The sequence below is a fragment of the Peromyscus californicus genome, unplaced genomic scaffold, assembly GCF_007827085.1.
Source record: "Peromyscus californicus insignis strain IS unplaced genomic scaffold, ASM782708v3 Scaffold_10__1_contigs__length_136768540, whole genome shotgun sequence".
Lineage (NCBI taxonomy): Eukaryota > Metazoa > Chordata > Mammalia > Rodentia > Cricetidae > Peromyscus > Peromyscus californicus.
This window is the reverse complement of record NW_026294391.1, coordinates 134,916,367-134,942,271: the sequence shown is the minus strand read 5'-3', so window position 1 is coordinate 134,942,271 and position 25,905 is coordinate 134,916,367. Positions and strand designations below refer to the sequence as shown.

Here is a 25,905-nt window from a genome sequence, read left to right as displayed (position 1 = left end):
CTGCCATTTTAAATATAACCCATTTTGATGGTTAAAACAATGAATATTCATATATGTAGTCACATATGAAAGGGAAATTAGAATTACTGAATGAGGAATAAAGGTGTTAGCTGGTTTTGCCTTTAAGGAGAACAAAGCACAATCATTTCTAAGTGATGGTTTTGGTACAAGCATAAATACACAGAAAAGAGGCTAGTCTTCTAAGACAAAAACCAACAGCTAATTTAATTCATTAAGATGCATTTCACAGCTACATTGATGTGTCTGGCACTGATTCCAGAAAAATCTAGTGCTTCACTGGATTTCCCATTCTGAGGCAACCTCGTCACTGCCAGCTGATGAACTATGAAGTTAGGCTCCATGGAGACTGCTGCACAGACAGCTTCCCCAATGCCACCTAGGGAAAAAACGGGATATTAACATCTCTTCTGTAAGCCTTAAAAGTCCTGTGATACACTTTTAAATCTGCTGGTTTTCGAGCAAAGTACTTTCATTAGTCTTTGATTCACCCAAATCATCATGCTCCAACTGGCTTAAAGAGTTCTCATTTCTAATCCCACATCTTATAATCATCTCCCTATTCACACACAGCAGGGGGCTAATCTCAACCTGGTCTCCAGTAATTTGGCAGTGGGGGCGGTGGTTGTGGAAACTAGGACTCTTAAAGCTGCCAGGGGTCTGAAAACCACTAAACACAATGAACCATGTCAAAGAGAAGTAACAGGCTGCTAGCTTGATAGGGTGGCCCTTGGCTGGTACAAGCATTTTTCACTGCTATTACCTCTCCCTCTTCATGGGGTAGCCCTTGTGCCTAGAATACAAGTGCAAGTGATGCAGACTATGACAAATGCCCACTTTTCTGCCAGGAGTCAGGTGAATTTTGGTACAAATGTCTGGCAGAAGATGCCAACATGACCAGCTTTCAATAGAATCATGGGGTGCCCAGTCTCTAATTATGTGTACCCTTGGACAGACATGGTCATTGTGGGAAGTGTTGTGTCCTTCATGGGGGCAGGTATTTCTCCCATCTCTACCAGAGGTTCCCACACTTGCATGCTAGATTTGGGAGCCCTTCCAGAGAAATACCCAGTGAGATGTGGTCTTAGGGTCTTGTGTCATAAAAACAGAATGTTGTCTATTTTACCTATTTTCTAGGCCCAAATATAGCCCAAGCCTTAGCTCCCTGAAATACTCTTACTTTTTGCCATTTCCTCTTTTGTTTGCAAGGATCCAGTTGTTTTTGAGACAGGTCTATGTATCCCTATGTATTGGCTGGTTCTGTGTCAATTTGATACAAGCTAGAGTCATCAGAGAGAAGAGTCTCAGTTGAAGAAATGCCTCCATGAGACACAGCTGTAAGGCATTTTTTCAATTTGTGATCAATGCGGGAGGGTACAGCCCATTGTGGGTGGTGCTATTATTCCCTGGGCTGGTGGTCCTGGGTTCTATAGGAAAGCAGGCTGAGCAAGCCATGGGGAGCAAACCAATAAACAGCACCTCTTCATGGCCTCTGCATCAATCAGCTCCTGCCTCCAGGTTCCTGCCCTGTTTGAGTTCCTGTCCTGACTTCCTCCAATGATGGACTATGATCTGGAAGTGTAAACCAAATAAACCCTTTCCTTCCCAACTTGCTTTTTGGTCATGGTTTTTTTTGTCACAGCAACAGAAATCCTAACTAAGACAAATTGGTACCAGCATAGTGGAATATTTCTGTGACAGACTTGACCATGTTTTTGGGAGGACTGTGTGTGGAAGAACTTTGGAACTTTGTGTAGAAGAGGCATTGAGTGTTGAGACCTCAGTAGGATGTTCTGTGGGAGCTTGGAAGATAAGGATGTTGAGAGCAGTTCAGAAGATGGAGGCCTGGCTTGTGAAATTTCAAAGGGAAGATTAAAGACTATCAGGGCTGTTTGTTATTTTGATTTAAAATTCTGTGTTTCTGATTAGCTGGGGCTAAATAATCAGCTGTGATTAACAAGATACCAGAACTATTGAAGTGAAACCTTTATGCTACTGGGACAATCTATGCTGGCTAGTTGGAGCTAAGAAATTAGTGGTGATTAAGAAGAGACCAGCATCACTGAGGTGAAATCTTCTGGGAAGTGTTTCCTGAGAGCACAGAGAACCTGAGTTCCAGAAGAGGCCAAGGTTGTACCTTGTCCTGGCAGCCAGACTTGGTAATGTGTAAGAGCTACCCAGGTGGTACTGGCTTTGAAAGCAGGAAGGGGTGAGTCATGGAGAACAGCTGAGGTTTGGCACTGTGAGAGGCCAGGAGAGGCCATTGGTGAAAGTGTATCCTCAGTGGCAGTTGAAGGCCCAGAATATGCAAGAGGCTGAGGCTTGGCAGCATGAAGAGAACCTATGAGAGGCTATTGGTGAAAAGTGAAGCCCAGTTGCAACAAAGACCCCAGCATTTTAGAGATGCCAGTACCGTGGGGTGATGACCACCAAGAACAGCAGCAGGAGTGGAGTGGAGCCAGCTGGAACCTTAGAAGACAAGCTGTGTGCTACAGAGGGCAGAGCTGGAGAAGTGACCCAAGTCATTTGGAGGAGTCCAGAAGATTGTGAGTGTACCCCAGACATTGGATGGTTGGAATTTGATTTTGCATTGATTTGATTGACACTGTACCTGATTTTTCCCTCTTGAAGTAAGAAAGTGTTTTACTGGAGTCCGCAGTTGAGAGATTTTGAATTTTAAAAGATAGGATATTTTAAAGGGACTACAATTTTAATGTGTGTAAATCTGTAAAATCTGTGAGACTTTTAAAGTTATTTATGTTTTTAATGTGAAATCTTAGGGATGAATAAGAAAGGAAGGATTGTTGCTTAATAGTGATGTGTTTGGGCATCAAGTTGACAAGGGGTCAGTTGTACTGGCTGGTTTTGACACAAGCTAGAATCATTAGAGAGGAAGGAGCCTCAGTTGAGGAATTGCCTCCATGAGATCCAGCTGTAAGGCATTTTCTCAATTAGTGATCAATGGGGGAGGGCCCAGCCCATGGTGGGTGGGGCCATCCCTGGGCTGCTGGTCCTGGGTTCTATAAAAGTAGGATGACACAAACCAGTAAGCAGCTCCCCTTCATGGCTTCTACATCAATCAGCTCTTGCCTCTAATATCCTGCCCTGCTTGAGTTCCTGTCCTGACTTCCTTTGGTGATGAACAGCAATGTCGAAGTGTAAGCTGAATAAACCCTTTCCTCTCCAACTTGCTTTCTGTTCATGGTGTTTCGTTGCAGTAATAGAAATCCTAACTAAGACACTCTAGGTCATCTGGAACATGCTATGTGGGCCCAGACTGCCTCAAGCTCAGAGATCTACCTGCCTTTGTGTTTGACTCAGTGCCATATTAAAGGTGTGTGTAGCAAGCCTGGTTCAAGGAGCTAAGTTTTTGTTTATCAAGACAGGGTTTCTCTGTGTAGCCCTGGCTGTCCTGGAACTTGCTCTGTAGACCAGAGTGGCCTCAAACTCAGAGATCCACCTGCCTCTGCCCCCCAACGGCTAGGATTAAAGGCATATGCCACCACTCTCTGCCAGGAGCTAGTTTTTTTTAAGGGGCAGGGGAATGAACTATTAATTCAATACTCAAAAGAAGCTGTAGAAGTGTTTGTGAATTTTTCCCTGTCTATTGCTCAATTAGCCACCTTAGTGTTGCTACTGACCCACCCTAGTTGACTGGGCTGTATGATAGGGACTCATAAAGTATATACAGACAATGTTCCATGTTCAAGAAACCACTCTGTGTGGCTGAGAGGCCCCCACATGGATGCACTTGTAGAGAGTATAACAAAGGTATATTGAACTATTGTTGGCTATGTAGAGAACATGGTGTATCTCCAGTCAAGCAAAACAAAAACACTTTCTACCAAAAAAAATTCTACCAAAACAAACTTACAAAACCATATCCAATGTATCCAACACACCTTCTGGGTAATGTTCCTCCACGGTGATAATTCGGCCAGATGTGGAAATGCATTGGAAATGATTGTGGCAATGTCCAGAGGTTTAACAGTAAACAAGTCAATGATACGGATAGAGATATCTGGAGAATAGTAATATCAGCTTAGTGTAAGAAGCAAACTCAAAATAAGGGATGTTCAGAGGTTAAAATGAAAAGATCAGTCTGGGTATATCACATAGCTGACATTCTACTTCTTCCCATAACTTCAATGTTTACACAATCAACTGACGTTCTTTAGAGAGCTCATCAGCAGCCACTAGGGCTTCATGCAAAGTGACTCCTGCTGCAATAACTGTGACCTTGTCATTGTCATTGCGTCGGACAACCTGGTATAGCACCAACAAAACAAAATGTGGTTATTGTGGAAAGACACATCTCAAAGACAAATTGCTCCTGACTATCAAATTTATTAGTTAATTCACCTACAAACCAGGTGCAGTGGTACACATCTGAATTCCCAGTCACTCAGGAACCAGAGGCGGGAAGATTTCAAGCTTAAGGACAGCATGAGCAATTTGGTTGAGAACTTACCTTAAAATAAAACTTTAGCCGGGTGGTGATAGCGCATGCCTTTAATCCCAGCACTCAGGAGGCAGAGGCAGGCGAATCTCTATGATTTGAGGTCAGCCTGGTTTACAGAGCGAGATTCAGGACAGGCACCAAAACTACACAGAGAAATCCTGTCTCAAAAACCAAGAAAAAAAATTTTTTTAAGAAAGGGCTGACAACTGTATAGGCTAGAAAGCTTGGCTGGTAAAGGTGCTGGCCACCAAGCCCGATGACCTGAGTTTAATTCATTGGACCCACATAGTGGAAGGAGGAGAACCAATCACACCTCAAGGTTGTCCTCTGACCTCTACACCTGCATGCAGTGGTGCACCTGCCACACACAAACACAATTGATAAGTACAAATGCAAAAAACAAAAAGGCTGGCAATGTACCCAGAGATAGAGCATTTGCCTAGCATGTATAAAGACCCAGTCTCAATTTCTAGCACCATAAAAATCAGACAAACCCTTCTCCTATAAAAGGAATCAACAAAGTTGGGTGTGCTGCCACATATCTATAGTCCCCTGCACATGAGACAGTAAGGTAGAAGGTTTCCAAGTTTGAGGCCAGCCTGGGGTACATAATGAGATACTGTCTCAAAACAAAACAAAAAACTGAACGAAAGAGATTCCATTTGGAAAGAAGTACAGAATCAGGAAAAGATCAAAACAGATTTATTAATGGAAAAGCAACCAGAACATATGCAAGGGTTAGAATGGATTTCTTTATATAATGGATATTGGACAGCACAGGAAAACTTATGCCCTCACCTTGGCCTGTCCAATCTGAAAGGTTTCTTGAGTGGTGTAAATAACTGCAGTTTCTGTTTGGCTGGTACGAATGAAACACATTTCCTGTGCAAACAAGAACTGCAGTTAAAAAACCAAACTGCAACAGATAGAGATCATTAGAGAAAACTACAACCAATCAAAATGCAGAGCTGTGGAGCCTAGTCTCAATGGATACATCTACAAAACACTCTCAAATGTAAGGTTCAGTGAACATTGAGGAAGAGGGGGTGTAAAGACTGTAAGAGCCAGAGGAACAGGGAGTGTACCATGAGACTGTGTCTCCTAGAAATGTCACAAGCTACACTCATAAAATCTTACCAACATGACTGCCAAAACATCAACTGAACAAGGACAACTATAGACGAGCTAACATGGAAGAGGGTAGGGAAGACCAGGATACCTCAACCCTACACAAAGAACTACAGGTAACTAATGAATGCAAAGAGTAGGAGAAATAGTCCTCAGAGAGGAGCACACCAATTGGTTATTCAATACCAAATGGCCAGCTCTGAAAACATAAATGTCCAAGTAACAATATACAGACTGTACAGGTTATATTTAGGAATATATATGGTATACACACACACACACCAACACCACCACCACCACCAACAACAACAAAACAACCACCACCACCAACAACAACAACAACAATTAATGAAAAAAGAGGTCATGAATTTGAAAAAGAGCAAGGAGGGGTATATGGGAGGGTTTGGAAGGAGGAAAAAGAAGAGAAATGTTATATTATAATCCCCAAAATTAGAAAAAAAACATGAAAATTAAGCCAAACCATAAATTCTAAGTAATAAGTCATTAAACAATAGGAAAGAAGAGTGAACAGTTCTTCATACTAACAACAAAATGCAGACTCTGGAGTGAGGAAGAAGCTCAACTGCCAGTGAACAGATTATACTGAGACAGGAATATCTCAAGCAGGACCCTAGTGATATCCTCAGTGATAAATTTTCCATGTTGTCCGATTTTTTGATTTGGGAAGATTTCTAAAATATGCACTGACGTTTCCTGTCCTCATGGAACAAAAAGTCAGGGCAGGGGCACTGACTCATGATGACAAGAAAGCCCAAAACACATTAAAAATTAATTTCACCACAATATAGTTTGTAATGATTCATTCTTAGAAAGACTTTAAATATGTGAATATGAAGTGAGTCAGCCATTTCTAATGAGAAGGTGTAAATATAACTGTATTGTCAACTTGAATGCACACGTTTTCAAGTCCAAGTGCTAGGATTAAAGGTGTGCATCAACACACCTGGCTCCTGTCCAATTTTTATGATTTCTAGAGATCTGAATTCTGGTACTCACACTTCCATTGAGCCATCTCTTTTGCCCTATATAGTAAGTTTTCCATGTTTTACAATTCCAATGCATTCATGTGCACAGTCACCTGTTGTTAGGGTCTCATGCATCCTAGGCTGGCTTAAAACTATCAATATAGCTGAAGGTGACCTTGCAATTTTGACCTTCCTGGTTCCATCTTCTGAATGCTAAGATTTTAGGTGTGTACCACCATGACCAGTTAATATGGTGCAGGGGATCAAACCCAGGGCCTCATACTAGCAATATGCTAGCACCCTCAGTATCTAGCATCACATTTTATATTTTATGATAGGAAAAGAAACAAAACTCTCATCAGTTCAAAACTTGCAGTAGAGTTCAGAACCATTTCTGATTTGGCATCCTTTAAACATACCTTAGTATTGGCTGCCAAATAAACAGCATGCTCTGTGGAGATGGCATCACTTGGATAGAAAACAGTACAGTTGGGAATTGCTCAGAACATGGCCAGATCTTCCAGGGCCATGTGATAGGGATTGTCATCACCTGAGAAAGCCACAGACCAACAAAAACATGAACACAACCCTACCAGGAACCCACTCTCAACTCCTTCCATCGTTCTTGAGAAGCAGCTACTCTTACTGCTCCAGAACACCCTGTATTACAGCAAAGCCCTGCATGGTTCAACACTTGCTGTAATTGACATTAGCTTTTACATAACCATCTTCCTTGAAAGCTCACTAAAATATTCTAGGTTAGGCTATCAAATGATCTTTCAGATCAGTAATCAGTTGGCTGGTCACACAGTATTAGAAGTACTGTTCAAGTTAACCCAGTATTCTTTCTTACCTAAATGTCACTGGCCAGAGTCAGCCCTACCCAGTCTCTGATCCTGTGTCCTTCTCTTCTTTTTTTTTTTTTTAATTTTTTATTTTCACTTTGCAATACAATTCAGTTCTACATATCAGCCACGGATTCCCTTGTTCTCCCCGCTCCGGCCCCCCTCACCTGCCCCCCAGCCCACCCCCCATTTCCGCCTCCTCCAGGGCAAAGCCTCCCCCGTGGACTGAGATCAACCTGGTAGACTCAGTCCAGGTAGGTCCAGTCCCCTCCTCCCAGACCAAGCCAAGTGATCCTGCATAGGCCCCAGGTTTCAAACAGCCAACTCATGCAATGAGCACAGGACCTGGTCCCACTGCCTGGATGCCTCCCAAACAGATCAAGTCAATCAACTGTCTCACCCATTCAGAGGGCCTGATCCAGTTGGTGACCCCTCAGTCATTGGTTCATAGTTCATGTGTTTCCATTCATTTGGCTATTTGTCCCTGTGCTTTATCCAACTTTGGTCTCAACAATTCTCGCTCATATAAACCCTCCTCATTCTCGATAATTGGACTCCCAGAGATCCACCCAGGGCCTAGCCATGGATCTCTGCATCCAGATCCCTCAGTAGTTAGATGGGGTTTCTAGCACGACAATTAGGGTGTTTGGCCATCCTATCACCAGAGTAGGTCAGTTCGGGCTGTATCTCGATCTTTGCCAGCAGTCTGTTGTGGGGGTATCTTTGTGGATTTCTGTGGGCCTCTCTAGCACTTTGCTTCTTCCTATTCTCATGTGGTCTTCATTTACCATGGTCTCCTATTCCTTGTTCTCCCTCTCTGTTGTTGATTCAGCTGGGATCTCCCGCTCCCCCAAGCTCTCTTTGCCTCGACCCTCGCCCTTCACTACCCCTACTCATGTCCAGGCTGTTCATGTAGACCTCTTCCATTTCTCCGTCATTGGGCGATCCCCGTGTCTTTCTTGGGGTCCTGTTTTCCAGGTAGCCTCCCTGGTGATGTGAGTAGCAGTTCAGTCATCCTTGTTCCACATCTAGTATCCTCCTATGAGTGAGTACATACCATGTAACCCAGACTCAGAAAGACAAACATGGTATGTACTCACTCATAAGTGGATAGTAGATGTGGAACAAGGATGACTGGACTGCTACTCACATCACCAGGGAGGCTACCTGGAAAACAGGACCCCAAGAAAGACACGGGGTGTCCTCCTCTTCTTAAGAGCATCCCAAGGCTTTGTATTTCTGGCTCTATTCTACTTCTCACTCTCAAGAAATCAGATTTTTCTAGATTGAAGTATCTTATTCATTTTGGCAGGCCTTTCAAGTACCGGATAACATACTTTTGGGATACCCTCAGATGCTGCTGTGACTAAGTATGCCCTTGGGTATGTGGGATTAGTGTACAGAAATCACAATGTACATACAGAGAGGGAGCCTACTTCTTCCTGGGAAAAGGAGTGTCCTGTGTACACTGTTGCTTAGGACAATTGTCTAACTTCAGAAGCCCAGATCCTCTCTACATTAGATCCATTTGTCTCTGTAGCTGTCCTGATTTTCAAATTCTTACTGAACCCAGTTTTGGTTAAAGATTTGGGGGCACTTTCTCAGCTGCTATCCCTGTCCATGCTAAAGTGCTGGTATGCTTCACTTGCCTTGTCTCTCAGCTATACTTGCTCCCTGGACTACCATCTGTGCCTCGCTTCATATTCACTTAGCTATCTTCACACCCAGCTCTAGCCAGAGCTGCTTTCTATAGTTTAGTTCTGCCAAGGAGTCACTTTATGGTTCCTGAGTGCACATCTAGCAGCAGATGTAAGTTGTCACAACTATCTAGACGACTTATTCCACAAATTTACTCATCTTTCCCATGCAATTTCTATAATTCATGAGCAGGAGTCCCTGACATTGTCAACTAAGAAACTCCTGGATACTTGCTTTTTTGCTTTTTATATAATTCCAGATCCTTCCATTAGTCAGCAACATTTATTCTTTTCTTTACTCTCTCAGGGCCACCTTTGGTTTTCTACCCTCTTGCTGGTTCCCATCTTACTTCAATCCTATCTTAGATTTTCCTGTTTCCAGCAATCCCTGGCAGGTTACTGATATTAGAATGAAGTTTTCATTACCATAATTTCCTGCATCATATTCCTCAAAGTTTCCCATTGCACAAAGCAAAAATGTGGAACAGCAATCCTTGCTCTACTTCTACCTAAATGTGTGTTCAGCTGTTCACAGCTGCTTATTCCAATTAGCTGTGACCACACAGAGCACAGAAAACAATTCTGGGATGTGTGTGTTGTCCTTATTCCAGATTTAGTATACTGCAAATCTCAGAAAGGCCTGCAGAAAGTATTCCTCAATGACTGAATGGGTACTTTACAGTAATGTGTCTCATCTGGATTGGTATCCAGAGTACCTGAAACATCTAAAACACAATAAAGATTTTCAAAAATAAATCCCTTTTGTGAACAGTAAGAAAATACAAAGTCTAAACAAAGCTATCAACATGACGATATTCAGAATGCATACCAATAGATACCCCACAATGGGAACCAATAAGGTTGATGTTCTTTTGAGAGATGGCTCCCATGTGTATCTGATCAAATGCTTGGGTGAAAAAGGCAGCGAAGGTGCAAACAAAAGCAATGGTCCGGTCACGGGTGGTACAGCCCAGAGCCACATTCACCTAAAACACAAAGAACAGGAAGCAGAACATCCCTGGATTTGGCTTCATCCCCTCCCCCGTTAAACCACAGAGACTACATGATGTAACTCCTACTCTGCACATGGTTAACTATTCTGCAGTCCTAGCATGCCTCTTTTCTATGCTCTTCCTTGGATCTCTTTTACCCACCTCAGGTGGTATACTTAACCTCACACCTCCTAGAGACCAAGTTAAGAAATGGAGCATCTATCCATCTGCCTATCCACTCCCTGCCCTCCACCCTGAGCCATCAGCTTGCTCCTCCCTGTGGATGGTTTGTCCACTGCTCATCCTGGATCCCAACCTTTTTCTTACTAGAATTCTACCACTCCTTCCCTTTCAATCAGTTTCTCACTTTCTCTTAAATCATCTGTTATCATTTAATTATGTGTCAATATCTTCCATCTCTGCTTTCCCATTCCACCTTACCCTTCCTTCCAAAAACTGCCCTCATTGGTTCTACTTCACAGAAAATTTGTTGAAAAAGTCATTTAGTCATTATCTCCACTTTCTCATTTTCTACTTTCTCCTTAGCCTACTTCATCTAGGCCTCCATTCCCATGAAGAACCCTAAAGTTAAAAATTTTCCAAGTGGTCTCTTTACCTTGAGTGGCATAACAATTGACCTCTCACTAGTATTCAGAACAAATTACCTCTCTTTGTTACAAGGACCATCCATCATGCTTCAGATTTCTGTGGTGTGGTAATAGGACCAGTCCTGCTGCCTCATGAAGGTGGCTAGAGTGTGCAAACCTCTTGTTCATGGATGGGCATATAGGGTGAGTTCTCAGAGCTCTGTGTTCATTCTTCCTCTTTGGGCCATTGATTCTAGGAGACTGGTCTAAACCTGCTCTGTTGTGCACAATTTAAAAAAAATCTCTCTCTCTCCCCTCCTCTTACCCTCTATGGTGTCAGTGTGTTTGGGTGCCCATGGAGGCCAGAAGAGACCATAGGATCCCCTGGAGCTGAAGTTACAGGCTGTTGCCCAGCATTGTGTTGGAAAGCAAACTTGGATCTTTTGCCTGAGCCATCTCTCCAGCCCCTGATATGCACATTATTAATGACCTCCACTTTATATTGTTATTCTTTACATCTCCCTTGGCACTTCAGACTCATATACTTTAGGCAGGTTTGAACTAGGACATGACCTCTGGGAGCAAACAAGAACTTCCAAGGGGGTGGTGATGGTTGTGGCTGGTTCCAAAATCAAGATACTTAAATGTTAATTGATTTGGCTTTACATTTATCTGCCAGAGAAAAGGCCCATGGCCTTTTTCCCCACTGTCTTTTTACCAACTATCTTCCAGCTAACAAACTGTTAAAAGACATGCTTACACCTACATTAATTTTATATTGGGTGGCATTCTGGAATATAAAATCTTCAGATCAAATAATAAACAAACTGAAATAATCATGCTGAGCCAGGCAATGTGGCTGGGAGGCAGAGGCATGAAGATCAAAAATGTATGGTTCATTTTCAGCTGAATAGTTGGAGGCCTACCAAAGTGAGGCCCAGAATACATGGCTCTTGACTGAAGTAATCAATGAAGCAATCATACCAGCAAGCTTTTCGATAGGAAGGTCAATTTACAAAAATAAGGATTGCACTTCTTTTTTCTAAATAAAAAGAGCTGCTGTGGATGTAGCTTAGTGGTAGAGCACTTGCCTTGCTTATGCAAGGCCCTGGGTTCAATTCATAACACCACAATAAAACCAAAATGAAAAGACCCAAGAATGAATATTGTGATGACCTATTATGTAACAGGTATGCTTAAATTCCAGTACTGGTGGGTTAGAGAAGTGCTATAAAAGAACAATGGGGCCAGCAGAGTACAGTACCCCTGGAGAGCTGGCTGGGAATGCCCATCTAAACAGGGATAATGCTTGACTCCAGCCAGTAGGCATTGTGAGGGAATGCCAACCCACTTGGCAGTTATTTCTACTTTTCAAGAGAATGTAGAAATTTGGATTCTACATAAAAATCTGATTTTTAAATGCTGGCAATTCATCTTTTTAAAATATCAGACTACTTGTTTCAAAATACATTCACATGAGCTCTGCTAGTCCAGTTCCCTGTCCAGAAAAGTACTCTTCAGGGTTATTTTAGCCTCTGCAATGTAAAGGCAGGAGAGAGTTGTCATCCTCTATGTGGGCAGGTCTTGGTTTTAGAGTTCTAAGGGTTTCCTGACATGAACTCCTTTCTCTTGAGAATGGTGCAGGTACTCTCTGCATATTATCACTCTGGGCAGCAACAGAGGTACAGATTTGCCTTGGGTACTAGCTTTTTTTTCAAGACAGGGTTTCTTTGTGTAGCTTTGGAGCCTGTCCTGGAACTCGCTCTGTAGACCAGGCTGGCCTCGAACTCACAGAGATCCGCCTGCCTCTGCCTCCAGAGTGCTGGGATTAAAGGCGTGCACCACTACCACTGCCCGGCCCAGGTACTAGCTTTAACTATTAGTATTCTTTCTTTTTAATTCTTTGACAATTTTTAACTATTGATATTTTTTTAATTAAAAGAAATTGTTTGTGACAGGGTTTCACTATGTAGCTCTGGCTGGCAAAGAACTCACTATATAGATGAGACTGACCTCAAACTCACAGATATCTGGTAGTTCCTCAATCTGTTTGTCCCTGGGTGGCTGTAAGTTGCCTAGTTACAGGCTAGATGGGACAGAAAGGGCTACTAGGGAGCTTAGGACATTTCAGACCTAGAACTCTCAGCCTGCTTTCAATCTGTATGGGTGGGATGCCCAGAGGGTGTTGGGCAGTTTACACCCTGTCTAGCAGACAGAGAAACCACCTCTCTGACTTTAGGTGACTACTTACCTCTTGTTTCTCTGGAATGCTTCTGTAGAAGGCCTTTCATAGTCTACTGATAGTTAGAGAAGACTTGAGAGACCTGCATGATACACTCACCATGTTTTGTTCAGCACTATAACACTGGATGAATCTCTCTGGGTGTTCTTTCTTGACTATGTCAAAAAAGTTGGAGTTCTTGGTGTCACCATCCAGCACAATAACTGTCATTTTCATGGCCCAATTTAGCCAGAGCCAAACCACATGCTTTTTGAGTAGACACCTAGAACAAAAAGTCAAGTGGTAAGAGTTTCTTGGGAGTACACTTAGAAAGGAGTTACTACTTTATAGGTTTATAAATTGTTATCTTTGATAAATTTTTGATTTACCAACAGAATCACATATATGGTGGTTTACATCTGTAACTCCAGAACTCAAGAAGGATAATGAGTTCAAGTCTAGCCTGGGCTGTAGTGAGATCCTATTTTAAAAAGCAAATAAATAAAACTTTCCTCAAACCAACCAACCCACCCACCCAAAACAAGAAGAAATTTCAGAGTTAATATAGAGGAGACAAAAATGATCTTTACTGCTTAGAATCATCAATAAAATTCCATTATTGCCTACCAACTGGTTCATCCACAGAGTTCAGGATAAATGAAGACTCCTGTGTATTAAGGAATATTTTTTAAAAACCATAATGATGATGTACATGACTTTAGTTAATATTATACATTTTTGCCTACCATGTCATCAGCTATGTAAACAGGGGGTGAGGTCATATTTATATCCATGATGTTGATTTGAGGTAAGTCCTCAATAGGAGCTGGTGGTACAAGAATCCTGTTGGTCTGTATCTGGCTCTCAATTAATTTGATAATTGCATCTGCTCTTTCTTTTGGCATTGGCCTTCCATACCAACTTTCTGCATCCTCAATATCTACAACAAAACAAAGGATATTCACTCCAGGTGCTTAATGAGTACCTTCCAGATCATCTGAAAGTCACTTTGAGAGAAAAGATATCTGAATAGTAATCATTGGAATAAGGACTGGACATAGGGGTCTTGGGATAGAACTGCAGTAAGAGCAGCCTAAGAAAGGTCCTGAGGCTTTTAAGGGAGGCACTGACACATGCTGGTGAAAGGAGGGTTTTATGAAGGAAACAAGGCTGAAAAGACAGACCAAGCAGAGTGACAATTATGTATATGAGTTTTTACCTGAAGTAAGATTGGAAACCATGAAAGGTTTGGAAGGGGAGTGAATGATCAGATGTGCTATAGAAAGATTACTGTTGTAGTACTGTGCTTGCCAAAGAGTGATCAGGAAGCACATAGACTCTTCATGAAGCTGCTGTAGTTCTACAAAGGTAATCAGGAAGCACATAGACTCTTCATGAAGCTGCTGTAGTTCTACAAAGGTAATGGGGACTTAGTGACAGTAAGGTACTAGAGAGAAAGAGGAGGGAATGCATCTGAGATACACTCTAGTGACTGGGTATGTAAGGAAGGTAAGGGAGAGGTGAAAGCAAGGAAAAATTTCAGGTTCTGGCAGCAGCTCATTGGTAAAGTTGTCATTTGCCAAATTGGTAGAATCAGAAATAAGGCTGTATTTTTTTGGGAGGAGTCACAGATCAGTGTTATTCTAAATTGTCTATATTATTTAAAAAAATGAATCATATCTTCTTCAACTACTTAAACTTGAGAAACTAAATTTGAGATAGACAACTCCAGAGGATAATCTTGAAATGTACAAAGAATTACATCTTGTATTAAGTCTCATTTCCCCCCTAGTTTTAACTCTTTATGTGGTGGATTAACTGAATAAAAAATATAATAATGAAAGTAAAAAACCCTTAGTGAAGCTCCACTACTTCAGCATGGCCATACTAACTGTATAGAAGTTCAGTGAGATATATAGAGTTTGGGACTAGGAAAGTGTTTGAGTGGCTTCCTTAAAGTAGCTGATGTTTTTATTTGTGAATTAATTAGAATAAAATTTTATTAAAAAAATAAGTCTATCACTAGCCCCAGTTCCCAAGCTTCTGTTTTCTATGTGTTCTTCCAGATGATCTGGGTCTAGACAAATGTATATGGATATACCACCTTACTCATGGGCTTGCCCCCTACATATAGCATATTTTCTGACTACTAATCACAATAGATCCTTCCCTGTTAGCAAACTATTCCCACTGGTGAACTGTTCCACTAGCCATTCTCTACAAGGGCAAAAAACCTTTGTTTACTTGGTAGAAGTTTGGCCTTCCCCTCCTATCCTAACCAGACATATTAGCTAGTGAGGTCAAGAGAGAGAAACAGCCTCGCATGTTACCAGCATTAACACTGTTCACTAAGGAAAACCATCAGCCCAGTCAGTGCTTCCTTCTGTCTGTTCTGCTCCATGGACAAATGTTTTGAATACTCATAGGAAGTAAACACGTACTTGGCATGCCTCGGGCCCTGAAGATCTTGGCAATCACAGCAGTGAGCTTGCCTCTCACTTGAGCTGCCTGTGAGAACACATGGCATAGGGTCTCAACATTATGGCCATCTACCACGTAAGTATTCCACCTGTCATGGAGGAGGTTAGATTACAACGAAGAAGGATGTCCAATGCGGTTCATATCAAATATTGCCACGAGATTGTCCAGATTGTAATAGGATGCAAAGGCTAATGCCTCCCAGACAGAGCCTTCTGTGGACTCCCCATCACCCAGAAGACAGAACACCCGATAGCTAGAAACAAATCAAGATTCAATTAGGACCCTGCTGGGGCTCACTTGGGCCACCCAAGCAAATCAATTTCAGGGAGATTAAAAAAAGGAGGAGGAGGGGGGAGGAAGAGGAGAAGGAGGAAGAAGAGGAGGAGGAGGAGCAGAAGAAGAGGGGAGAGAGGGAGGGAGGGAGACGGAGAGGGAGGGAGGGAGAGAGAGAGAGAGACAGACAGACAGACAGACAGACACACACACACACACACACACACACACACACACACACACACACACACTGAGACTCTGGGAGCTGCTTCAGACTTCAGAAGGTCCTTAAGGCTATTTTCTTCATCAAATCTTCACAAGCTTAGCAGCTGAGGAAATGAAGTCTGAGCCTCATGAGACAGACTTTACTTTGACTAGTGGTCTCATTATAGCTCTAAGACTATTTTTAGTTGTTTCTGCTCCCTCTCCTGGTTTGTCAGCAAGCAAGAGGGAATGAGAAAGCAGGTCCCTGAAACATGTAAATAAGGTACCCCCCCCACCCCCGCACACGCGCGTGCGCGCGAAAGCTCAATTTTTTTAAAGCATTGGTGCCTTTTATTTCTGACCTTAAAATTTATTTACAAATCATCATAGTAATGGAAATATCCTACCTAGGGAGCTATGCTCCACCATAAACAATACACTCCTCTGCAGCAGAGACATGAACCATTTATACCAATAAAATGCACCCTAGACCTCATGAAAGTACTGTGGGTTTAAGAAAAGTTGTTTTTTTTTAAAATGTTTTATTTATTTTATGTGTATGAGTGTTTTGCCTGTGTGTATGCCTAAGAAAATGTCAGATCCCGTGGAACTGGAGTTACAGACAGTTGTGAACTGCCTGTAGATGCTGGGAATCCAATCTGGGTCTTCTGGAAGAGCAACCAGTGCTCTTAATTGCTGAGTCACCTATCTCCCTAACCCTTAAGAAAAGTTATTAAACTCAAGGTTATCACTAAGAAAGGCAATCATGGGTGAAAACTTACAGCAGTGAGAAATGTGTGAGTAAACTTTGAGAAATGGAACAAGCAAGCTGATGGAGGGGTGGAGGAAACACAACTAAGTACTTCCAAAGGGATTCTCTGAGTTGGAACAAGGCCTCCTAGGAGCTCGGTAGCTATCTCCCGAGATCATATGAAAGATAAGCTCACACTCTGGAGAAACTAAACCAAAAGAGCTCTAGATTCAGGCTCACCACATGCAGCAGAGCTGCAGGAAATCCCAGGTCTAAACCAGGCATTTCATTTGTAGTACTGCTCATTATAAGCAGCAGATAAGCACAGATCCAAGAAAGAGATTGTAAACCAACCCAGTAAAGGACATGTGTTACTAATATTTGCGGGCTCCTAATGCAAAGTACATGTTGTTCATTCCACAGTGAAACTTTGCAGGACAGAAAACATGAAGCTGTCTCAGAAAATATTAGTGTTCTAATACTCTACTCACCACTTAGATCCAACCAGAGATGCTAGAACAGATCTACAAATGGAATTTATTTACTGCTTCAATACTTTGCAACCAGAACTTTCAAAACTATCATTGTCTTCTCAAACTAATGAGGCAAAGTGCAGGGGTGGGGCAGTGAAATAGATTTTGGTAAGTGCTTTACCTGGCTTGGTCAAAGTACTTGCCAGTATATGCCATCCCACAGGCAGCCCCTAGTCCTTGCCCAGGCCATCCTGTTGCCACATTAACAAATGGTAGTCCCTGTAAGAGAAAAGAGACCCAGTGAATATACGAACATCTACAGAACATGGGCTTCAGGCAGATTTCTAGTACTGAGTGCAGGCTACTCCTGTTGACCCATTGGAATTACCCCTCCCACCCCACTGGATGAAATCATCTTTGCCTCATCTACAAAGTCTCAGATCAAGGTCATAAGATGACCATGGGTCAAGCCTGGGGCCCACCCTAAATTGGAAACTGGGTGACAAAGACAAGGAAGATACCCATTGCCACAGAATCCACAGCATAGTGATGGCAACTGGAGCTTGTAGAACACAGAGAAAGGAACCTAAGTGCAAAATAGAAAATGTAAAGCATTTTCATAGTCTTTGGTTCAGCTGTGCACAAGTCAGATGTTAAATCTTTTGGAGAATATGGGTTCTCAAAGAACTATAAATACAAAAGTGTTTGAGTATTCTAGGCAGTGCCAATGCTTGTGATTAACTTTCTGTCACTCTACCTCCCCTTGGCTAATATCCATTAGTCTGTATACAGGTTACTAGTATTCCATGGAGAGAATGTGCTCCCCTACAGGATGAAAAGCCATGGCAAAATGCTGCTGCTTTGGTGGGAGACACCTTGCTCCTGAGCTTTCAGACACACTAAATTTATTCATTGTCACTATCCACCAAAGACAGTAGCAGATGTGAAGTGGTGTGAACCTGAGCCTAGGAGACAAGCTGTGTGAGCTGCAGATGCCAGAATTGGGAAGGTGGAGCTACCCAAGTCCTTTGGAGCCCAGAGGATTATATTATGAGTGACTCTGAGATAATGGACATTGAGCTACAGGATTTGATTTATACTGCTGGATTTTGGGTTTTGCTTTAACTGTTTCTATGCCCTGGTTCTCCCTTTTGGAAGAAGAAAGTATGTAACTTATTTTTTTTTATTTTGTAGGATCTCAGCTAAGATACTTTGCTCTTTTAAAGAGACATTGAACTTGTAAAGCATTGGAATTCTTAAAGAATAGGTGACTTTTAACGTGGTACTGCATTTTATAATATGACATTAACATGAAATCTAGGGGATAGACAAGAAAGGAAAGTTATGGTTTAACAGTGACATGTTTGTGTCAAGTTGACAAGAGATGGAGTATGGTGGTTAGTTTTTATTGTCAACTTGATACAACTTAGAGTCATCGAAGAAGGAACCTCAATTGAAGAATTGCCTCAATAAGATTGACCCATTTCTATGTCTGATACAGACTGTCTTAATTGATGGTTGATTTTGGAAAGCCCAGCTGCACCCCACTATTGGCAGCACCATCCCTAGGCAAGGGGATCTAGATTGTGTATATGAAAGCTAGCTGTGTATGAGTCAGAGAGGAAAGCAAGCCAGTAAAGTATCTTGAGTTTCTGTCTTCTCTAAATGATAGGCTGTGACCTAGAAGTTTAAGTCAAATAAATCCTTTCCCCTCAAGTTGTTTTTGGTCAAAGTGTTTCATTAGCAACAGAAAAAAAAACACCTAGAGTAACAAGCCCTGGCTCCCAGATGTCTTACATGCCCTTGGAGCACAGACCTACATCTCTGCGTTCTCCTAACTGTGAAGCAGAAGGCAAATAAGTCTTAGGACTTCATCTTTTGGTGTGGAGTCAGAGCCTCCACTTAGGAGTAGGAGACTATTGAGATTGTGGGTGGGGTGCCAGCAAGAAGCATGACATGGCACAAGGGTCCAGAAAAGGTTTCTTACCCCACATTTCTTTTAGATAGGCTGTTTTTGTAGCCCAGTCTGGCCTGGAGCTATGTAGCTTAGGCTGGCCTCAAACTTGGTAATTCTCCTGTCTCAGCTGCCTAAGTGTATAGATTACAAGTATGTGTCATCATACCCAGATAGGGTTTTCTTTTTCTTATAAACTATTATGCATTGAGGGATACAACTCAGTGGTGGCAACTAGAATAAAGGTATGTACACTCAGGGGAAGAATTAGCTTCCAGGCAGTACTTATCTTTGTTCCAGCACCAAGTATGTTTCAAGAAATTGCTCATACAAAGATCTTTTGGCTACTTCCCAGGCTTACTTAGCTGGGAAAAACAAAACAAAAAAACAACAATAAAAAAGAAAACTGGTAAAACTAAAAGCCCTTCAGTTTTCAGTTGATGCTTCTTCCAAGTCATCATCAGTTTTCTGCAGGTTCAGCAAGGCAGATTCACTGAAGTCACCTGCCTCTCAAAGCAGCACAGAGGATGGGAAAAGTATGATCTATGGGGACTTCAGTGGAGTGAGGTGGAATGAGGCAAGAGTACCAATGATGGCCAGCTGCCACATTTCATCTTTCCTGCTATACATATCATATGCCTCCAAGTGGACCTCACTAGAACAACTTTGAATAAAAAAAGTACCAAATGGCCCATTTTAAGGGCCCATTTCAAAAGGCACCTATTGACATATGGTGTCTTTAAAGCGCAGTTTAAGAAGTAAGCATCAAGCAAGGTACACACCTATAATTCCAGAATTCAGAAGTTGGAGGTAGGAAGATAAGGAGTTCATGGTCAGCTTGGGCTACATGGTGAGTTGGAGGCTAGCTTGAGCTACACAAACCCGTCTCAAAACAAAACAACAAAAACCATCCCCCTGCAAAACAACAAGCAGCAGTATTCCCCTGTCATTATACCTTTGAAAGGATGAATCTGTCGTTGTCTGGGTTTTCTGGGTCTGCCTGTTTATATCTCATTGTGTAGAAGAACAGCACAGACATGATCTCAGCAGCACTGCTGCATGGTGTGAGATGTCTGAAAGGCAGACACAATACAAGTCGTTTCTCACAGGCAAATGGTTCTCAGTGGGCACCTTGTACTTCTATGTATAGCAGTAGTATATTGTGTCTTTGAACTAGAAGCAGCAGTCATTTCCCCCGGCCTGACTGAATTCAGCCAAGGGTCAGGGTGCTGGGCCATGGCCTCCTATGCTTGAGGCACTAAAGGCCATTTGAGAGGTCAGCAACCTCCCAAGCCCTCTTTCTCTCTGCACAGTGACATGCACTGGGCTTAGTTCAATTTGTTACTGACTTGAGCATTCTTTTACTCATATGCTATCATCTGTAGAACTTCTACATCCTTCATCAACATGCTTCGCTCTATCAGAACCATCACATAGATTCCATTCTACTACCTAAAATGAATTTTTAAAAAAGATTTATTTATTTATGTACTTTATGTATATGGGTGTTTTGTCTGTATGTACATTTCCACACCAGAAGAGGGCATCAGATCTCATGGGATTACAGTTAGATGGTTGTGAGCCACCATTTAGGTGCTAGGGATTGAATTCAGGACCTCTGGAAGAGCAGCCAGTGCTCTTAACCACTGAGCCATCTCTCCAGCCCCTAAAATGAATTTCTTATAGGGGAGAGAGAACAGGACAGGGGACAAAACTTATTTCCTGCAAATATTTCCCAGCTATTCATTTGACAGATCATTAATATTCATCTTGATAAGGAACTCAAAAATTTAATATTAAAGTGCGCAAATAATCTAAATAGATTTTTCAGAGAAAGAAGTGTGAATGGCTAACAAGTATATAAAAAATATTTCCAGAGGCACATGCAGGTGGATCTCTGTGAGTTTGAGGCCAGTCTGGTCTATAGAGTGAGTTCCAGGACAGCCAAGGTTATGCAGAGAAACCCTGTCTCAAAAAAAAAAATAGCATCATTAATTACCAAGAAAATATAAATATAAACTACAATAAGGGCCAGACATGGTGGCTGATGCCTGTAATCCCAGGATTCAAGTGGCTGAGGCTGGAAGCCAGCTTAGTGGTAGAATATTGTCTAGTGCGTGGGTGATCAAGTTCTATCTCCAGCATCACAAAATCAAACAAACAAACAAACAACAAAGATGAAATATCATCTTACCCCAGCCAAAAAAACTACTGTAAGAAACAAATAAAGCAGGGACTTGGGAGCTACTTCCATCAGCAAAGTGTTTGCCAATCACCAGAACACATGCTTAAAAAACAAACAAACAAACAACAACAACAAAATCAAAACCAAACAAACAAAAAACCTGGAGAAACTTCTGCACTATCTAATCATCTATCTACTTTAAGGTAAGATAGGCAAGCTGGGTGGTAGTGGTACATACCTTTATCCCAGCACTTGGGAGGCAGAGGCAGGTGAAAAAGAAAAGAAAAAAAAGGTAAGGTATACTTGTAATAAACATTTTTTTAAATGATTTCCCCAGAACTAACTCTGTAGACCAGGCTGGCCTCCAACTCAGAGATCCACCTGCCTCTGCCCCCCAAGTGATGGGATTAAAGGTGTTTGCTACTATGCCTGGCTAATATTTGTCTTCTTAAATCCTTCTCTGTATTTGATAAAATAAAAGACATAAATAAACATATTTGCTTCATTAAAAAAAGCCTGGTGTAATACCCTATAATTGTAACCTCAGCCGGTGGTGGTGGTGGTGGTGGTGGTGGTGGTGGTGGTGGTGGTGGTGGTGGTGGTAGACTTGGCATAACATTAAGATGACAATGTGACTGTACTTAAGACCCATAAAACAAAAATGTAAAACAAAACAAAATCTTGTGTCTTTTCCCCCTCATGAGGCAGGGTTTCCCTGTGTAGCCCTGGCTGTCCTGGAACTCACTATGTAGACCAGGCTGGCCTCGAACTCAGAAATCCACCTGCATGCCCCCTGAGCGCTAGGATTAGAGGCATGTGTCACCACCACCCAACCAAAATCTAGTGTCTTAAAATGCAACAAAATTGTCCTCTTAATGTCATGGTTTAGGTTTCAGGACAAATTATGTTTGCAGTGCTGGGGATGGAACCTAGGGCCTTGCACATACTAGGCAAATAGTCTACTACTGAGCTGTGCTCCGAACTCCAGGGAAGGATGAAAAAAAAATACATGCAAAGTACTTTGTGTAACAGAGTTACAAGGACATGAAATTATAAACCAGCAGAAAAACAGAAAACATTCAACATAGTTGTGGAAATTAAATAATGAACTCTTATACAAACCAAAGGAAAAATATTACAAGGAAAATTAGAAACAGATGCATGAAAATAAAAACAAAAATCTAAAACTTATGCAGCAAAAGCAGTGTAAAGAAAAAAGTAAAGCTAAAACTCATTTTTTAACAATTTCTAATCAACGACCTTAACTTTCCTACTTAAAGAACTACAAAATAACTAAACCAAAAGCCTTTAAGAGAAGGAAGAATAATAAAGATCATAGCAGATATAAAAAATAGTGCAGCAAAAGAGGTAAAAATCTACAAAACTAAACTTGGTTCTTTTTTGTGCAGTGCTAATGATCAAGCCCAGGGCATGATAGGCAAGTATTTTGCACTGAAGTACAACCCACAGGACCCAAAGTTGGTTCTTGCAAAATATTAATAAAGCTTTAGCTAGATAGGCAAAACTGTGAAAAGACTGAAATAACTCAGAAAATGAAGATGAGGCTATTCTTGTCACCCCTAAAGAAATGAAAAAGAATTTTTTATAATAATGTGGATAATTGTATCCTAAAAAAACTTGTTAATCAAAATAACTGAAAAAAAAATGTAGAAAGAGAAAATCTAACAGGACCTAGTTAGTATTAGGAAGTCTGAATAGACATACAATTAGTAGTTTAGTTAGTAGTTTAGTCATTGAAAAACTGTGGACAAGATGGGTGTAGTGGTGCATAGTTTTAATCCCAGCACTCAGGAGGCAGAGGTAGGTGAATCTTTGTGAGTTCAAGGTCAGCTTGGTCTATACTTCGAATTCCAGGACAGCCAGGGTTATGTAGAGAGACACTTATCCCCAAAAAACCAAAAGACCAAACCTCCAAACAAACAAGCCTCAAAAAGAGAGGGACTGGAGAGATGGCTCAGAGGTTAGGAGCACTGGCTGCTCTTCCAAAGGTCCTGAGTTCAATTCCCAGCAATCACATGGTGGTTCACAACATCTATAATATGACCTGATGCCCTCTTCTGGTGGGCAGGCATACATGCAGGCACAGTACACATAATAAATTAATCTTTAAAAAAAACGGGCAGGCGGGGGTTGCGCACGCCTTTAATCCCAGAACTCGGGAGACAGAGGCAGGCGGATCTCTGTGAGTTTTCTACAGAGTGAGTTCCAGGACAGCCAAGGCTACATAGAAAAACCCTGTCTCGAAAAACTAGGGGGGCGGGAAGAACAGAGAGAATATGAATGAATTGTGGACTAGCAGCATTATAGGTCTTAACTCCAAATACTGGGAAAGCAGGAGAATCCCTTGTATCCACGTCAGGGCCAGCCTGGGCCACACAGACAACAAAAAAACTATAGACCCCTATCCTTCATCGATATCGGTGCAAAATTACCTTCAACAAATAACAAATATCAACAAATTCACTAACCATTTTTTTTTTTTTTACAAGCCGTCAAGTACTTTTTGGGAAACCACACATTTTATGCACTGCCTCTCACATTTCCTCCTCTCTTTCCCACTCCACCTCCTGGAGTACTACCCTTCTGGTGTGCTCTCCACAGAACGTGGTTCGTTTTTCACCCTAAAGTCCTGAGTAAGGGTCCGCTCAATCACGACCCCCCCCCCCATTCCATTGCAACTTACACACAAAACTCCATTCCTCCCTAAAATGCCAAACTAGAACTAGCCTGATAAATACCAGAGAACACTGCTCGCTCACTCGACTAGGTTCTAGATTTCTCCTTACTAAGGGAGGTTTTGTGGGCTTCCAGAACCTTGGTCACAAAGTAGTCAGGGGAGTGCCTCTGCCGCCAGGGCTGAAGACTATACTTCATGGGAATCTAAAGGCGGTGGGTGGTCCCAGAAGGCAGAAAATGGAGGATAACGGCAGGTTCCATTCGCCTCACAACTTCAGTAAGGACTGAAGAACCGCATGGTAAGGCCCTCCCAGGCAGCCTTACCTAGTGGTTGAGGTGCTTGTGGCCCTGATGGAACGGATTCGCAGGCGGTTGGCCATGTCCCGCAACACCTGCAACGTTTTCTCATCTGGTCCAGCGTTGCCGGCCATCCCACCGCTTGCCTCAGCTTCTGACATGTTACCAGAGCGTCATGCTCCGCAGCACTAAATGGCTGCCTCAGCCTGCGACTCAGTTAAAAGGACCGGGGTGCTCCGCCCTGGCATGAACTGATCCCTCCGCACATATTCCACGGGCTTATAACTCAACTCTGCCCACAAGTTATAAGTCTATCCTAGTTATATGTCTATCTCGCCATACACACACACACACACACACACACACACACACACACACACACACACACACACACACACACACACACATATATATATCCCTCCACCACGCATGTATTCTTTTGTTGTTGCACATATAGTCTTCCACTGCATTGCACGTGTAGTCCACCGTTTTTGCACGTGCATCACTTCGCCACATGTATCCTTTCGCTTTCCACAGATGTGTAGGCTTTTCATTATACGTTTACCCCTTCACTACACGACTATGTGCTGCTTCTGTGTGGCCATTTCAAAAGAATTTTGAACATCTGTAACTTGCATTTTCAGTTCTATACAGACTAATTCTATTTCTTTATATTTTTCTTTGTGTTATCAATTCCTCAAAGGGACTACCTCCATGTTCAGGTACAATTTTCCTTTGGGGGCGATGAAAAAAGTTCTGTAATTAGAGGGTAGTCGTGTGTGACTGGAGATGTAAAGAACATAGTGAACGTTGTGAAACTGAAGCTTGCAATTGAAAATAGCTGTAATTGTGAAGTTGATATTCACAATTTATTACCATATTAAAAAGTACACCTCAGAATTCCAACGTTTTTGGATGGTTACCCCTCACATGCAGCAGCCCAACCTCCTGAGGAGAGCTGGCCTTCTTGAGACTTTAAGACACTTTTGAGCTATTTTCCTTTCTAGAACTTTCTGTCCAACAAGCCCGGAGTGACTGTAGTCCAAAGCTGGCCTGTAACTTGACTGCGGAGCCTGACTTGGGTGAGTTTCCGTTATAGTAGAATGTATACACTTTTTCTTTAAACGTTTGGGCTGTATCTTCCCATAAAGATGACACTGTTCATCTCAGAGACTTGGGATAACCTTTCACACCAGCACAGCACCCAGTGCTGTGCCGAGATTCAATAACATGGGATTCCAAATGCAGTATCTTGACACAAAAGTTAGGAGTTCCTGTGTAAATTGTCACCTGAGTGCCACTGGACTTTGCTGTTCTTGCTAGGTTAAAAGGTTCCTGCATTTAAATTTTCAGTAGATGCTGCCTGATTTAGCATAGTAAAAATCTGAACTGATCCTATTTGCAGAGTATCTGAGTATTCCTTTCCTTACATTCTCATAACTAATGGATATTATTAGCACTTTTAATTTTTGGCAATCTGATGGATAAGTGAATGGTATTTAATTAATGCTTTGATTTACAAATTACTAATCACTTTTTAAAGTATTTTTAAAATGTTTACATTTTTATGTGTATGAATGTTTTGCCTGCATGTATATGTGCACCATGTATATGCCTGGTGCCTGAAGAAGTCAGTTTTGGATCCCCTGAAACA

At 42.0% G+C, this 25,905-nt stretch overlaps 1 protein-coding gene across 1 annotated transcript; it reads right to left on the bottom strand.

Annotated features, from left to right (window-relative positions):
• Nucleotides 1-224: 224 nt before the first annotated feature.
• Nucleotides 225-24,412, bottom strand: Tktl1 (transketolase like 1). The gene is given in 14 exon segments (XM_052747583.1): nucleotides 225-397; nucleotides 3,921-3,968; nucleotides 3,971-4,039; nucleotides 4,188-4,284; nucleotides 5,279-5,362; nucleotides 7,014-7,144; nucleotides 9,966-10,122; nucleotides 13,057-13,162; nucleotides 13,164-13,219; nucleotides 13,683-13,876; nucleotides 15,378-15,670; nucleotides 17,300-17,397; nucleotides 20,028-20,145; nucleotides 24,279-24,412. Coding segments are annotated over 14 exon segments (1,758 nt in total).
• Between the last annotated feature and the right edge of the window lie 1,493 nt (nucleotides 24,413-25,905).